General features: G+C 29.5%; 1 protein-coding gene across 1 annotated transcript in view; it reads left to right on the top strand.

Moving 5' to 3' along the window:
• The first annotated feature begins 12,932 nt into the window (after positions 1-12,932).
• LOC140919347 (secreted RxLR effector protein 161-like) overlaps positions 12,933-13,666 on the top strand; it is a 1,369-nt gene continuing 635 nt past the window's right edge. Inside the window, exon 1 of the mRNA XM_073365352.1 lies at positions 12,933-13,079. Coding sequence (XP_073221453.1) covers positions 12,933-13,079 — 147 coding nt within the window. The remainder of the gene's footprint in view (positions 13,080-13,666) is intronic.

Genomic DNA, 13,666 nt, shown 5'->3' with positions numbered 1-13,666 from the left:
ATATATATATATATATATATATATATGTAAAACTGACAATATTAAAGCTAGAAATAGTATATTTAGCAATAACAACAAAAGAGTAAAACATGGACTAACCCTAGCTCCACCCCATACAGACCCAAAAACTATATGCTCCAATGTTTAACATGGACTATATCACTAATTTTGGGAACTATTGTCTTAAAACCACAACAAAAAATTAAAGTAAAGTTTTTATTCAATAAAATGTTCTTATACTAGTATTAAAATTAAATTTAATAAAATCTTATGTATTTAAAATTAATATTATTTCAATAAACATCAAATTCATTGAATTTAATATTAATACAAAATCGATTATATTAATTTAATAAATAACTCTATAGAATAAAACGTATAAAATTCTTAAAATCTGTTTTAGACATCAATACATATTGCATGACCAATATACATATTGCATGACCAATATATCATTATAACTTTCTTTTTCTCCTACAAGTCTATAAACCGAAGAGGTCAGGGTAGAGATGAGACTGCAAAATTATTTTCTCCAAACTATATTTCTAATAGAAAATAAATCCTATAGCATAAACAAACATTAAAAGAATCACGAAAAAATAAATTAATAATAATAATAATAATAATAATATATTGGTAGCCTAAAGAATCTACTATTATATGATGGTTTATTAAAAAAAATTAAGATACCTGCATCCGCCATCACTGATAATCACAATGAACACTTCTTTGCTTATTATTCTTCGTCAACTAAGAGTAAGAAGTCTCTAGATGAATACAAAAGATACACAATAACCTATATAAATAGAGTTGTCACTGAAATCTGTCCATATATTTGGCCCATAAACCTTAAGATTATTTTATATATTAATATATATTTTAAGATTATTTACTTATGGTAATATGATTTATTTTAGTTTTATTTTTGCTTGTTTTGTAAAAACCATCAATGATCTCTTATTTAATTCAATAAAACTGTAATAATAAATTAAAATAAAATAATAAAATTGTGATACATAATAAATAAATAAATTCTTTGAGATGTAAAAAAAAAAAATCCATTCAAGATTTCGTTTACTTATTTATTTCTCATATTCTGATTTGTTTTCAAATTGATGTTATGCCTTTCATGTTTTTATTTTATTTTTTTATTTTTTTTTAAATTTAAAAACTAGTTCTTCATAATTAAAAACAATAGGCAAAATCACATTACAAAGGTTTCAAATTAAATTATCATCTTTCTAAGTTTTCCCTTTTTTTTTTTAATTTAAAAAATAACTCTTCATAAAGTTTGGCCTATATCAATCAAGTATTTCATCAAGTATCAATTCAAACTATTAATTGATAAGAATTTAATACAAAATTTTGACTATATATTTAATATATATTTTAAGATTATTTACTTATAGTAATATGGTTTACTTTAGTTTTATTCTTCCTTGTTTCGAAAAAACCATCCATTATATCTTATTTGATTCAATAAAACTGTGATAATAGGTTAAAATAATACAAGATGTTTACTCTTTTTTTTTCTCATATTTGGATTTGTTTTCTTGAATGATAATAGGTAAAAATAGTCCTTTCTTTATTTTTATGCACGTTACGGTCCAAGTGGAGAGCGTTGGGCAAAAATAATCTAGATATGTAATACAGTTTACATATAAAAAATAAATAACAAATAAGTTTACATATAAAAAATCGTTCTTGAGATATAATTTCATTCAAGAAAAAATTGATATGAGTAAATTTAATATCAAAAAACTGTAAAACGTAATAAATAAATGCATTCAGATCTTTTGCTTATTTGTTTCTCATATCTAGATTTTTTTTCAAATTAATAATATCGTACAAGTTTTCCCTTTAAAAAAAAATCTTACTTATAAATAAATATATATATCAAAGAGATTTCATAATAATTTTACTAAATATATATTAAAAAATATATTACTAAATATATTTCATAATAATTTTAAAATCTGATTGAAAAAAATTAAATCAAAGAGATTTTTTGGTATGATAAATTTAATTTGAAAAAATAAATAAATGCTTTTATACACTTGTTTTTACAGAACCTTTGTACACCTTGAATAAAAGAGATGATATCAAATGAATAATTATATATAACAGAGTATGTGTGGAAAATAGAATAAAAATATATATACTAATGATCTTAACTTTTCGGTGATATTATTCTTTTAAAAAATCTCTTATTTGAAAATAATTAAAATTAACCTATACTTAATTTCTTTTTTTTTTTTTATAAAAAAATTATTATCAAAACTACAAGTTGGATGCTAAGTTGAAAAAAACACCGAATGGATTTAAATAACAAAATCAATAAATAAATAATTGATTGTTCTTGAGATGTAATTTCATTCAAGAAAAAAGTGATATAAGTACAAAGAATATCGAAAACCGTAAAAATAACAAATAAATGCATTTAGATCTTTTTCTTATTTGTTTCTCATATCTACATTTTTTTCAAATTAATAATATCATACAAGTTTTTCTTTTTTTAAAGAATATTCCTTATTTATCAATATATATATATATATATATATATATATATATATATATTCATATAAATTGCTTCATAATTATTTTAAAATCTGAATAACTATATGCACAGAGTATAATATATATTAACGATCATAATTTTTGGTTGATATAATTCTTTTAAAGAAATTTCTTATTTGAAAATTATTAAAATTAACCTATATTTAACTCTTTTTTTATAAAAAATATTACTATCGAAACTACAAGTTGGATAATAAGTTGAGAAAAACTAAGTATGAATTTAAATAACAAAATCAAAACACAAGAATATATTTTAAAAATTCAAAAATTGGATATAAAACACAACCAAAGAACAATAATATGTAAAAATTGTTACTACAAAGTTCTTTCAAACACTTCATCACCCCAATAGAATCACGCTCTAAAAAAGAAATGTCTAATTACCGCTCATAAAACTCTAAAATAAAAGAAAAAGTTAGATATAAACTTAAATTGTTTCTGATTGATACAATTTGTAATTAAGAACTAGATTCATACATATAGTATTGATTTCTCATTTCCTTTACAATGCTAAGCAATATCTGATTATTTCAACATGTATTATTTCAGTCAAGTTCAACAATCTCCACATTAATTAAAAAGGATACATCTAATGCTTCCATTGTCTACACTAATCATAATTCAAAATAACTAGCAAAATCAACTATAAAAAGTATACTTCACTTGAATCTAAACCACTTTAAGAATTTCTTCATGCCAAAAAATATGGTACAATTTCCATGTTAGCATTCTCATGAAGTTTTAACATGTTGATGGTGATAACAACAATGAAGATCACCGTTCATAATTAACAAGATATTCCAAAAGGGGTCGTAATCACTTAACAACGGTCCAATATCAATTGTCTAATCATTGATTATTCAAAAAGATACAAAGAATATTATTCTCACATATAACATCAATATCAAAAGAAAAAGACAATGCTCAGTTAAAAAATGCATTCTAGAAAAGCCTTGAACATATCAAAAGAAAGATTTAATGTAGAATTTTCTCCAGTAAGAGTTATTAGATTATGATTTAAATCAATCAAGTTACACTTGAATATATATATATAATTAAATTGAAAATGTTGGAAATACTAGAAAGATTTCTTGAGGTATAGCCTGAAAAGATAGTAGAAGAATACTCAAAGCCTAAAGAGGTAAAGTAAATAACACTTGCTTTCTATTGAATTATAGTGGATTGAGCTATCGACTCTACTTAAACAAATTATCTCTTTAATGGAAAGATTAGATATAACAACAATTTATTGTGAATTGGGATAGAAAAATACTTGTGTCTCTCTTCTCTTTCCTCATCTCTTTAATTTAATCAGTTCTTTATGATTCAACATCAACTAATATTTAAATTTATTTATAACCAAAGTTGGATGCTTTGATAAAGAATACATTTTAGTTTATAAAATAAAATTGATTTGAAAGTCAACACTATTGAAACCCATTTTTCTTGTTTAATCCAACACCTTCAACTTTGGCATCACATCTCCATTAAAAACCTTAAGACATTAGGTATATGGATAGCCTACCTTATGTATTCAACATTTAACTCATTTATAATAAGTGTAGGACTAATTACTATCCACACTTGAATTCTACAATCTCTCCCATCAAGTGCGAATCTCCCACATCTTATACTTGCATCACTATTACAACCAATGGAAGATGCCTCCCAACCACAATACTAGTAAGACTTTTGATACAACAATTCAATACTAAAAACCTGCACTCATTGTTTTGTTGGAAAACAACAAAGTTTCTTTTCATAATACTAGTCCTCATATGAGGCAAAATATTCTTGATTTAGTTCATACTGATGTTTGTATGATGGATAGTAAATCTCTTGGTGGTGCATCACATTTTGTTACTTTTATTGACGACCACTCTAGAAAAGTGTGGGCATTTCCTTTGAAATCTAAAGACCAGGTATTTGGAGTCTTCAAGCATTTTCATGCAAGTGTTGAAAAAGAAAAGGGAAGGAAATTGAAATGTGTTTGATTAGATAACGGTGATAAATACAGAGGTCCATTTGAAGAGTATTATAGAGAACATGGAATCAGGTTTGAGAAAACAGTTCCAAAGACACCTCAACATAATGGTGTTGCAGAGAGAATGAATCGTACGATTAATGACAGAATCAGATATATGTTATCTCATGCAAAATTATTGAAATCCTTTTGGGGTAAAGCAATGAAAACTGTAGTGGATTTGATCAATCTTTCTCCTTATACTTCACTTGATGGTGATGTTCCGATAAAGTGTGGACAGGGAAAAATGTCACTTACTGTCATTTGAGAGTTTTTGGTTGCAGATGTTTTGTTCACCTTCCAAGAGATGAGAGGTCCAAGCTTGATAGTAAATCCAAACAGTGTATATTCGTCGGTTATGGTGATGAAGAATTTGGTTATAGACTGTGGGATTCGGTTGACAAGAAAATTATTAGAAGCCGAGATGTGATATTTCTTGAAGACCAGACTATTGAAGATTTTGATAAAACTGAAAAACAGAAATCAAATTCCAGAAGTTACATTGAAAATGTTGCGCCTAAGTCCCCAACATAAACCTTTGTTGATGGGGGAGATATACAGGTAGATGATGAGAATGTAAATGATGATTATGTGCCTCACTATGATGAGCATGTTCCAGTTGAGCCACCAACCGAGTTTGAGTTGAGAAGATCTACTAGAGAACGTCAACCTTCTCAAAGATATCATCCACATGAGTATGTGATGATCACTGATAGTGGAGAGCCATAGTATTACAAATGTTGATAAAGAAAAATGGTTAAAGGCCATGCAAGAAGAGATAAATTCCTTGCATGAGAATCACACATTTGATTTGGTAAAGTTGCCTAATGGCAGAAAACCACTCAAGAACAAATGGGTATACAAGATAAAGGCAGAAGAGCATAGTTCGCAACCAAGATACAAAGCAAGATTGGTTGTGAAATGTTTTAATCAGAGAAAAGGTATTGACTTTGATGAAATTTTTTCACATGTGGTGAAGATGTCCTCTATCTGAGTTGTGCTTGGGTTAGTAGCTAGTTTGAACCTAGAAGTTGAACAACTTGATGTGAAAACTGCATTCCTTCACGGTGATTTGGAGGAAGAGATCTATATGGAGCAACTAGAGGGTTTCGAAGTCAAAGGTAAAGAGCATCTTGTGTGCGAATTAAAGAAAAGTTTGTATGGGCTCAACCAAGCACCTCGACAATGGTACAAGAAATTTGATTCTTTAATGGAGAAACATGGGTATAATAAAACTACTTCTGACCATTGTGTGTTTATCAAGAAATTCTCTGATGGTGATTATATTATTCTCTTATTATATGTGGATGACATGTTGATTGTTGGTCATGACACTAAGAAGATTCAATCTTTAAAGAAAGATTTGAACAAGTCTTTTGCAATGAAAGACTTATGCAAAGCAAATTATGTGTATGAGAATTACTCGTGATAGGAAGAATAATAAATTGTGGTTGTCTCAACACAATTATATTGAGAAGGTGTTAGAGAGGTTTAACATGAGCAATTGCAAACCTGTTAGTACTCCACTTGCTACTCATTTTAAATTGAATTCTGATAAATGTCCTACAAGTGAGAAAGACAAAGAAGAGATAAAGAAGGTTCCTTATGCATTTGCAGTTGGTAGTTTGATGTATGATATGATATGCACAAGGCCATATATTGCTCATGCAGTTGGAGTTGTTAGTCGTTTTCTCTCTAATCCTAGTAAAGATCATTGGCAAGCAGTGAAGTGGATTCTCAGATACCTCATAAGCACTTCCAAAGTGCGTTTATGTTATGGAGGTGATGAACCTGTGTTGGATGGCTACACAGATGCAGATATGGCAGGTGATCTTGATTCTAGAAAATCTACTTCTGGTTATATGATGACTTTTGCAGGGGGAGCTGTGTCTTGGCAATCAAGACTACAAAAGTGTGTTGCTTTGTCCACTATTGAAGCTGAGTACATTGCAGCAACTGAAGCTTCCAAAGAACTCTTGTGGATGAAGAAATTCCTATATGAGTTAGGCCTCAAGCAAGATAAGTTTATGTTATTCTGTGACAGTCAGAGTGCGATCCATCTTAGCAAGAATTCGACTTTTCATGCAAAGTCGAAGCATATTGAAGTGCGGTATCATTGGATACGAGATGCATTGGAAATGAAGTCATTTTTAATTGAGAAGATTCATATTGATGAGAATGGTTCATATATGATGACGAAGACCTTGCCTGTGTCGAAGATGATATGCTGTAGGAAGAAAGCTGGCATGATTGAGCAGTACCTTCCCACTTGAGTCGTGAGGAGGAGATTTGTTGGGTAGGTTCACTCCCCAAGTGGAACCCACTAGTTTTATTAGTATTATTATTAGTATTATTATTGAAATAAAAGAAAGATAGAAAAAAAGGGGTATTATTGGGATAGGCCCACGTGAAGGAAATAAAAGGGATTTAGAAATCCTAAGAATTAGGAGAACGAAAGAGAACGGCTGCCAGAGAAAAAAAATAAGGGTTTGGTTCTGGTGGTGGTAATAGGTGTGTAGCAAACTTGCTCCGTTTGATCTACAAATTTAGTATGTTATTTCTACCACTGAGTTTGTTATTTTAATATACAGTTTGAGTAGTTTTATCTTCTCTGAGAGTAACTTTGGCATACCCACTTTAGTGGAAGGTTGTTATTGTTGATTGATGTTCCCTATTGTTATTAGGAAGACTCTGGTGTACCATTAATTATTATATGGAAGTTTTACTAGACTAGGTCCCGTGGTTTTTATTCTCTCAATTTGAGGAAAGTTTTCCACGTTAAAAATTGTGTTTGTCTCATATTTAATTTTCTGCCAATTATTTTTGCTCTGAAATTGTATTTTCTGTTTGGCTATTTATCTGCACAGGTAGGGGAAAAATATTTCGCATTATTGAGATAGTTATCGATAATTATCTCTGGTTTTTCCCAACAATTGTCTCTATATATTAACAATGTATTAATTTTTTAAAATTATTTTTATTTATTTGAACTCTCATAATGTAACTTTATATAACAAAGTTTACAAGAATGGTCGCTCATAAGATAAATTAAAACAATCTATAGTAATTTTGAAATTTAAATTTTTCCAGAAAAAAGTATCACTTTTTTAGCCTTTACAAAAGTATTATGCAAGCATAAAGTTTATGTCGCAACATCAACATATATTTTGTATGATTTTTTTTTATACTTGTTTACAACACTATAAAAAGTTACTCCACAAAAAATGAACTCAAAATTCAATTTTTGGGTCCATATTTCAAAGACTTTTATCTTAAACATATTATTGAAGAAAAATTCCTTATGAAATTTCAATGATAACAAACCTTAATGATTAAATGATTAAGAGATTTTGATACATCTTGTTATCTTATATGTGTTTTTAAATGATTTTAGTATGACAGAAAAATCATACAAGATTAAATAAAAAAGAACAATGTGAAAAATAAGAAATACTCTTATAACAGACTTCAAAATGTTCAACCCTCGAAGATCAAAATGTTATGTCTGTAACATAAGGCAATAGGTTCATATATATTTACAGAAATAAATTTAATGATCAAAGTTCACGTTCCTACACTTATTCAAGAAGAATAATCTTACTTAAATGTATCAAAAAGGTAAATTAAAACAACCTATAAGGTAAATTAAAACAACCTATAGTAATTTTGAAATTTAAATTTTTTCAGTAAAAAATATAACTTTCTTAGCCTTTACAAAATTATTATGCAAGCATAAAGTTTATGTCGCAACATCAACATATATTTTGTATGATTTTTTTTTTTTTCGTATACTTGTTTACAACACTATAAAAAGTTACTCCACAAAAAATGATCTCAAAATTCAATTTTTAGGTCCATATTTCAAGGACTTTTATCTTAAACATATTGTTGAAGAAAAATCCCTTATGAAATTTTAATGAAAAAAAAAAATCTTAATGATTAAATGATTAAGAGATTTTGATACATCTTGTTATCTTATATGTGTTTTTAAGTGATTTTAGTAAGACAGAAAAATCATACAAGATTAAGTAAAAAAGAACAATGTGAAAAACAAGAAACATTCTCATAACAGACTTCAAAATGTTCAACACTGGAAGATCAAAATGTTATGTCTTGAACATAAGACAATACGTTCATATATATTTACAGAAATAAATTCAATGATCAAAGTTCACGTTCCTACACTTATTCAAGAAGAATAATCTTACTTAAATGTATCAAAAAGAGTAAGAAGAAGAATCCTCAAGATTCTCACTAGATCATTAAGTCAAAGAATGAAAGTCACTTTGACAAAGCTATAAAATATATATGATATGATACATAAGCTATCAAAGGAATAAGTGAGATCTGAAAACCAAGAATCACAATAGTGTCACTTAACTTAATAAAAACTACAACTTTACAAACATCAGAAAGTTACAAGATTAGAAGATTCATATGCAAAAGTACACAAGTACAAAAGTTACTGAAAAGTTGGATAATTGTACTTGCATTGTGCACTAATCAGATGAACTATCACCACAAAAAGATGTGCATTGAGACATGTTATTTTTCTCTCCCCTGAACTAAATAGAAACAAACCAACCAACATTCTTAAGTCAACTTAAAACTCACAATGTTTATGAATCCTCAAGATTTCCATCTTTACAGGCTAAAACACATTGGAACTTGTACCCAACAACACATAAATACTTTTGCAAACTTATTGATGCTCGTTTACAAGTTAAATATATAGGATAACTCGTAAATTTAAAGCAATAAGCACGTACACCAAAATATAACTCATTCATCACAAAAGTGCAGAAGTTTGATTAAAAGTTCATCAAATATACTTAGAGATCATTAGATTCAAAGTATACACGAGTGTGAACGAACTATCTTATCTATGTCATGTTCTAAGAACTGGATGCACAATCTAAACTTTGTTTGTAAACATTCTAAAGTCATCTTTTAGTTTGTAAAAGAGACTCAAGTTCAATTTTGATTGTTGGTAAGGCAAGAGTGACTAAGAAAATGATTTGTAAGCCTCTAAATGCTAAGAAAATATAGTTGAGAAATGTCAGGTTGACTGGATCTTACAAGTACAATACTTCAGAAGTTGTCTCAAGCATTTTAGTGAAAAAGTCACCAAGGGTGAGGACTACAACATGTGTATATGTAGTTGATCTTATAGAATAATGAGAAAGTACGCAATCTTGAAGAGTATGATAGTGTCGTTAGTGCAAAAATACCACAAAAGAAAGATGAACCACTATTACAAGAAGTAGAACTAAAGTATTTATCCGTAAACCTTGTGGAACACTTAATCCAAGGTCTTCATGTATGATGAATGGTCAATGTAAAAAAAGATTTCCAAAAGAGTACTAACAAGTGACACTTCAAAGTAATAATTCATATCTAGAGTATAGAAGACATATCTAGAGTATAGAAGACGAAGTACCAAGCCAATATGTCTTAATAGAAAATTGTTAGTTGATAATAGATGAGTTGTTCCTTACAACCATTGGTTATTATTAAAGTATGACTGACACACAAACGTTGAAATATTAGTAATACTGCTATTGAGTTTCTTTATTTTCATTCAGTTATAATGGTATGATGATGTATTTTTATGTGATTATTTTGAAAAATGTTATAGTAATACTTATAGTTATTATTTTGAATATGAGATTTTTGGTTAAAATTAGATTCATCTATGTTAAAGAAAAAAATAATATTATGTTAAAATAAGTGTTTTGGAGAAAAAGTTTTTAGTGTGCATCAATAAAATAAATTATTTATTAAAGACTTTTAGAAATACTATAAATTGAATTTTTGGACCAGACGACTCTTTACACTCCTATTTTCTACATCTGCACATTAAATTGGACAGATTGGACTTTTCTTTGCTACACCTGCGAGTTGTTCATCACACCCCCATTTCTGCCTCTGGACTCATTTGTGTTGGGCCTTACAAACTGTTTTACTCCTGCACCTGTACATCTGCCATCTACACCCCTCAATTTGCAATTAAAAATAAAAAGAACATAAAAACTGCAGACAGCAGCCGCACCATGACATCAACACCATCTTCCTCTCAAATTCGTCCCAACAATTTCTTGCCATTTTGAAATGATCCCAACCTCTATCCCACACAAAATCGGCCACTAAATCCATTTTTGACATCAATTTTACCGATCGTGACTTGGGCGAGTTGTTTTTGACCGATCCCGATCACCATGTTTGTCGTCTCAAAAAACTGACATCGTTTTTTGATTCCCCTCGTCGAAACCTTCAAGAAGCACTACTCATTTGTATTTTTCGATGAAGTTGACGTCAGACCCTTCCGGACGCTCCGACGAGTCGGTGAGACATTTTCTGCAGTTTTTTTTTTCCACCGTTTTGACTCCAATTTTGTTCCTAAAATTATTATTAATTATTTAACATTTATTTTTATGCTCCGCATAATTTATCAGTCATGTCTCAACGATTTTGTCAACTCGTCGTTTATTCGGACTTGCTCACTGGACGTTGTCGATCTGCAGTTGAAAATTCTCATTGATTTATGGGTTTGATAAAGCGTCGAAATAAGGTAAAGGGTGAGAGAGCGTTTAAATTCATGAGTATAATATGTTGTGAGATGAACAGGAAAACCGTATTTCCCAACGATTCATCCGGGGCTCGCTACGTACGACAGTAGTCCTTTGAGTGATAAATTAATTAATATACAAAATAGAAATTGTGAGATTAAAATTTGGAAAATGAAATATTTATAAGGTGTTGATTGATTTAATTTCGTTAAATGTTGTGATATTTGATATTATTGAGATATTTAACATTATTGTGATATTTGATATTATTGAGATATTTGATTTCAAATGAATTTGGTGCACATGTTTGATTAAATGAGTTTATGTGAATGCAGTGTATAATGTAAGTTTAATTGATGATGATGTGTGATTTATGATATAAATTTGTGATAAGTTTATGTGATAATAATGATGATGTTTGATTTATGATAGTGATTCTATAAAATTGTGATGAGTTTATGATTAATGATAGTGATATTGTGAATTTGTGATGAGAATATTGAAGTAACCTCATAGTTGGTAACATAATTTTGATTCCAATTTTTGTTTGAGACGACAGTCTTAATGGAGTATCATAGGCCAACGAGGGGAGAAAAAGAATATTGAAAATTTGTGAAGTGAAGATTATTTTGTCATCATATAGGTACGACCTGACAAGCCTAGTGATTTCGGGGAAGTATAACTCAATGAGTCTGATCGTGGCGGTCTACTATTGAGCCTTAAGGCAAGATTGTTAGACCTTGGAGGTATTCAGGTGCGAAATTCCTAGGTGACTTGGAGGTAGCACTCCAAATGTCGGGAGCTACCATGCAACACACGTTTACCTCGACTGTCACGTATATGTGTCTCGGGTTGAGTTGAGGGGATCTATGAGGACAGAGCCAATTTGAATTGTCCGTCCACCGGAATGGTGACATAGTATCAAGCCTCCTAACCAAGTACTTCAAAGTTAGAATGGTACCACATTGTGAAGTAGAGTTTAAGCTCATGCATATCATTGCATTTTCTTGTGATTGTTTTGTTGTGATTAATATGTATTATGTGTGATAATAATTTATGCGATGATTTGATGTTACAGTGAAGTGCATTGATTTTCTTTGATTTTGACCATATAGTGTGATGTTTTTCCTTGAAGAATGTTTGTGTAATGATACGGTTTATTGATGATTAATTGCGTGTTTCTCTTATTTATTTTATACTATCAACATGATTTCAAAACTCACCTCCTTCGTTGTTTATGTTTGACTGGCTTGGCCCTGCGTTTGCAAAATCGCAGTTATTACAGGTTAATAAGTCTCGAAGTTCAAGTTTGGGAGAAATCCCGCCCTGATAGGTGATACCGGGAATTAAGAGTTGTAATGTGTATTTTACTTATGTTATTACAAATGACTTTTTATATGAAACTTAGTACGAGTAAGTCTTGGGAATTAAATCAAGAAATTATAGTTAAATCGAGTTCATTGATATTGTACTATTATAATTGAAAAAAAAACAAAGTTGAATTGTTATAGGTGTATTTAGCGAAACGTGATATCCTAAATTAGATATTAAATTTTTTATTCTCTTTAACAGGTTTTCTTTAATCGCTGCAAGTTTTCTTCAAATAATTTAGTATATATTATTATAAATTTTATTTTGGAGTTTAGGGTGTCACAGACTAAGCCATAATTGCATATGGAGAATTAATACATTTTGCAGTTTTGGTTGAATAAGAAACAATCAGTGATGATGATGCCTTAGGTGATCCTAGGTGGAGACTAGCAATGAAGAAAGAGCTCAAAGCCATAGAAAAGAATAACACCTGGGAGCTAATGACCCTGCGAGTGCATAAGAGACCAATTGTTGTGAAGTGGGTCTACAAAATAAAATTGAAGCCTGATGGTCAGATTGCCAACTACAAGGCCAAACTTGTAGAAAAAGGATTCTTGCAAACCTGGACTGAACTATGATGAAGTATTTGCACTAGTATCAAAGATTGAAACAATCAGACTAGTAGTATCAATGGCTAGTTACATAGGTTGGTCGATGCATCAATTAGATGTCAAATAAACATTCCTCAATGGACCACTAGAAGAAGAAGTTTATGTAAGCTAGCCTCTAGGGTATCATCTAAAAGGCAAAGAAAAAAGTGTTTACAAGTTGAGAAAAACACTATATGGCCGTAAGCCAGCTCCTAGGGCCTGGAACAAGAGGATTGACATATTCCTCATAGAGCAACATTTTGAAAAATATGTGAACGAGCATGAAGTTTATGTCAAAAAGGCAGCATCAACATCTACATTATTAATATGTCTATATGTTGATGATTTACTAGTGAATGACAACAATAAAATTGAAATACAACAATTCAAGGAAACAATGCAAAAGGAATTTGAAATGACATATATAGGCACATTATCATACTTTCTTGGTATTTAATTTGTGATGAAAGAGAATGAAGTCTTTATGCATCAAAAGAAATATGTTATTTATGTATTAAAGAGGTTTAATATGAAAG

This window comes from Cicer arietinum, chromosome 2 (assembly GCF_000331145.2).
Source record: "Cicer arietinum cultivar CDC Frontier isolate Library 1 chromosome 2, Cicar.CDCFrontier_v2.0, whole genome shotgun sequence".
NCBI lineage: Eukaryota > Viridiplantae > Streptophyta > Magnoliopsida > Fabales > Fabaceae > Cicer > Cicer arietinum.
This window is presented reverse-complemented; position numbering and strand designations above follow the sequence as displayed.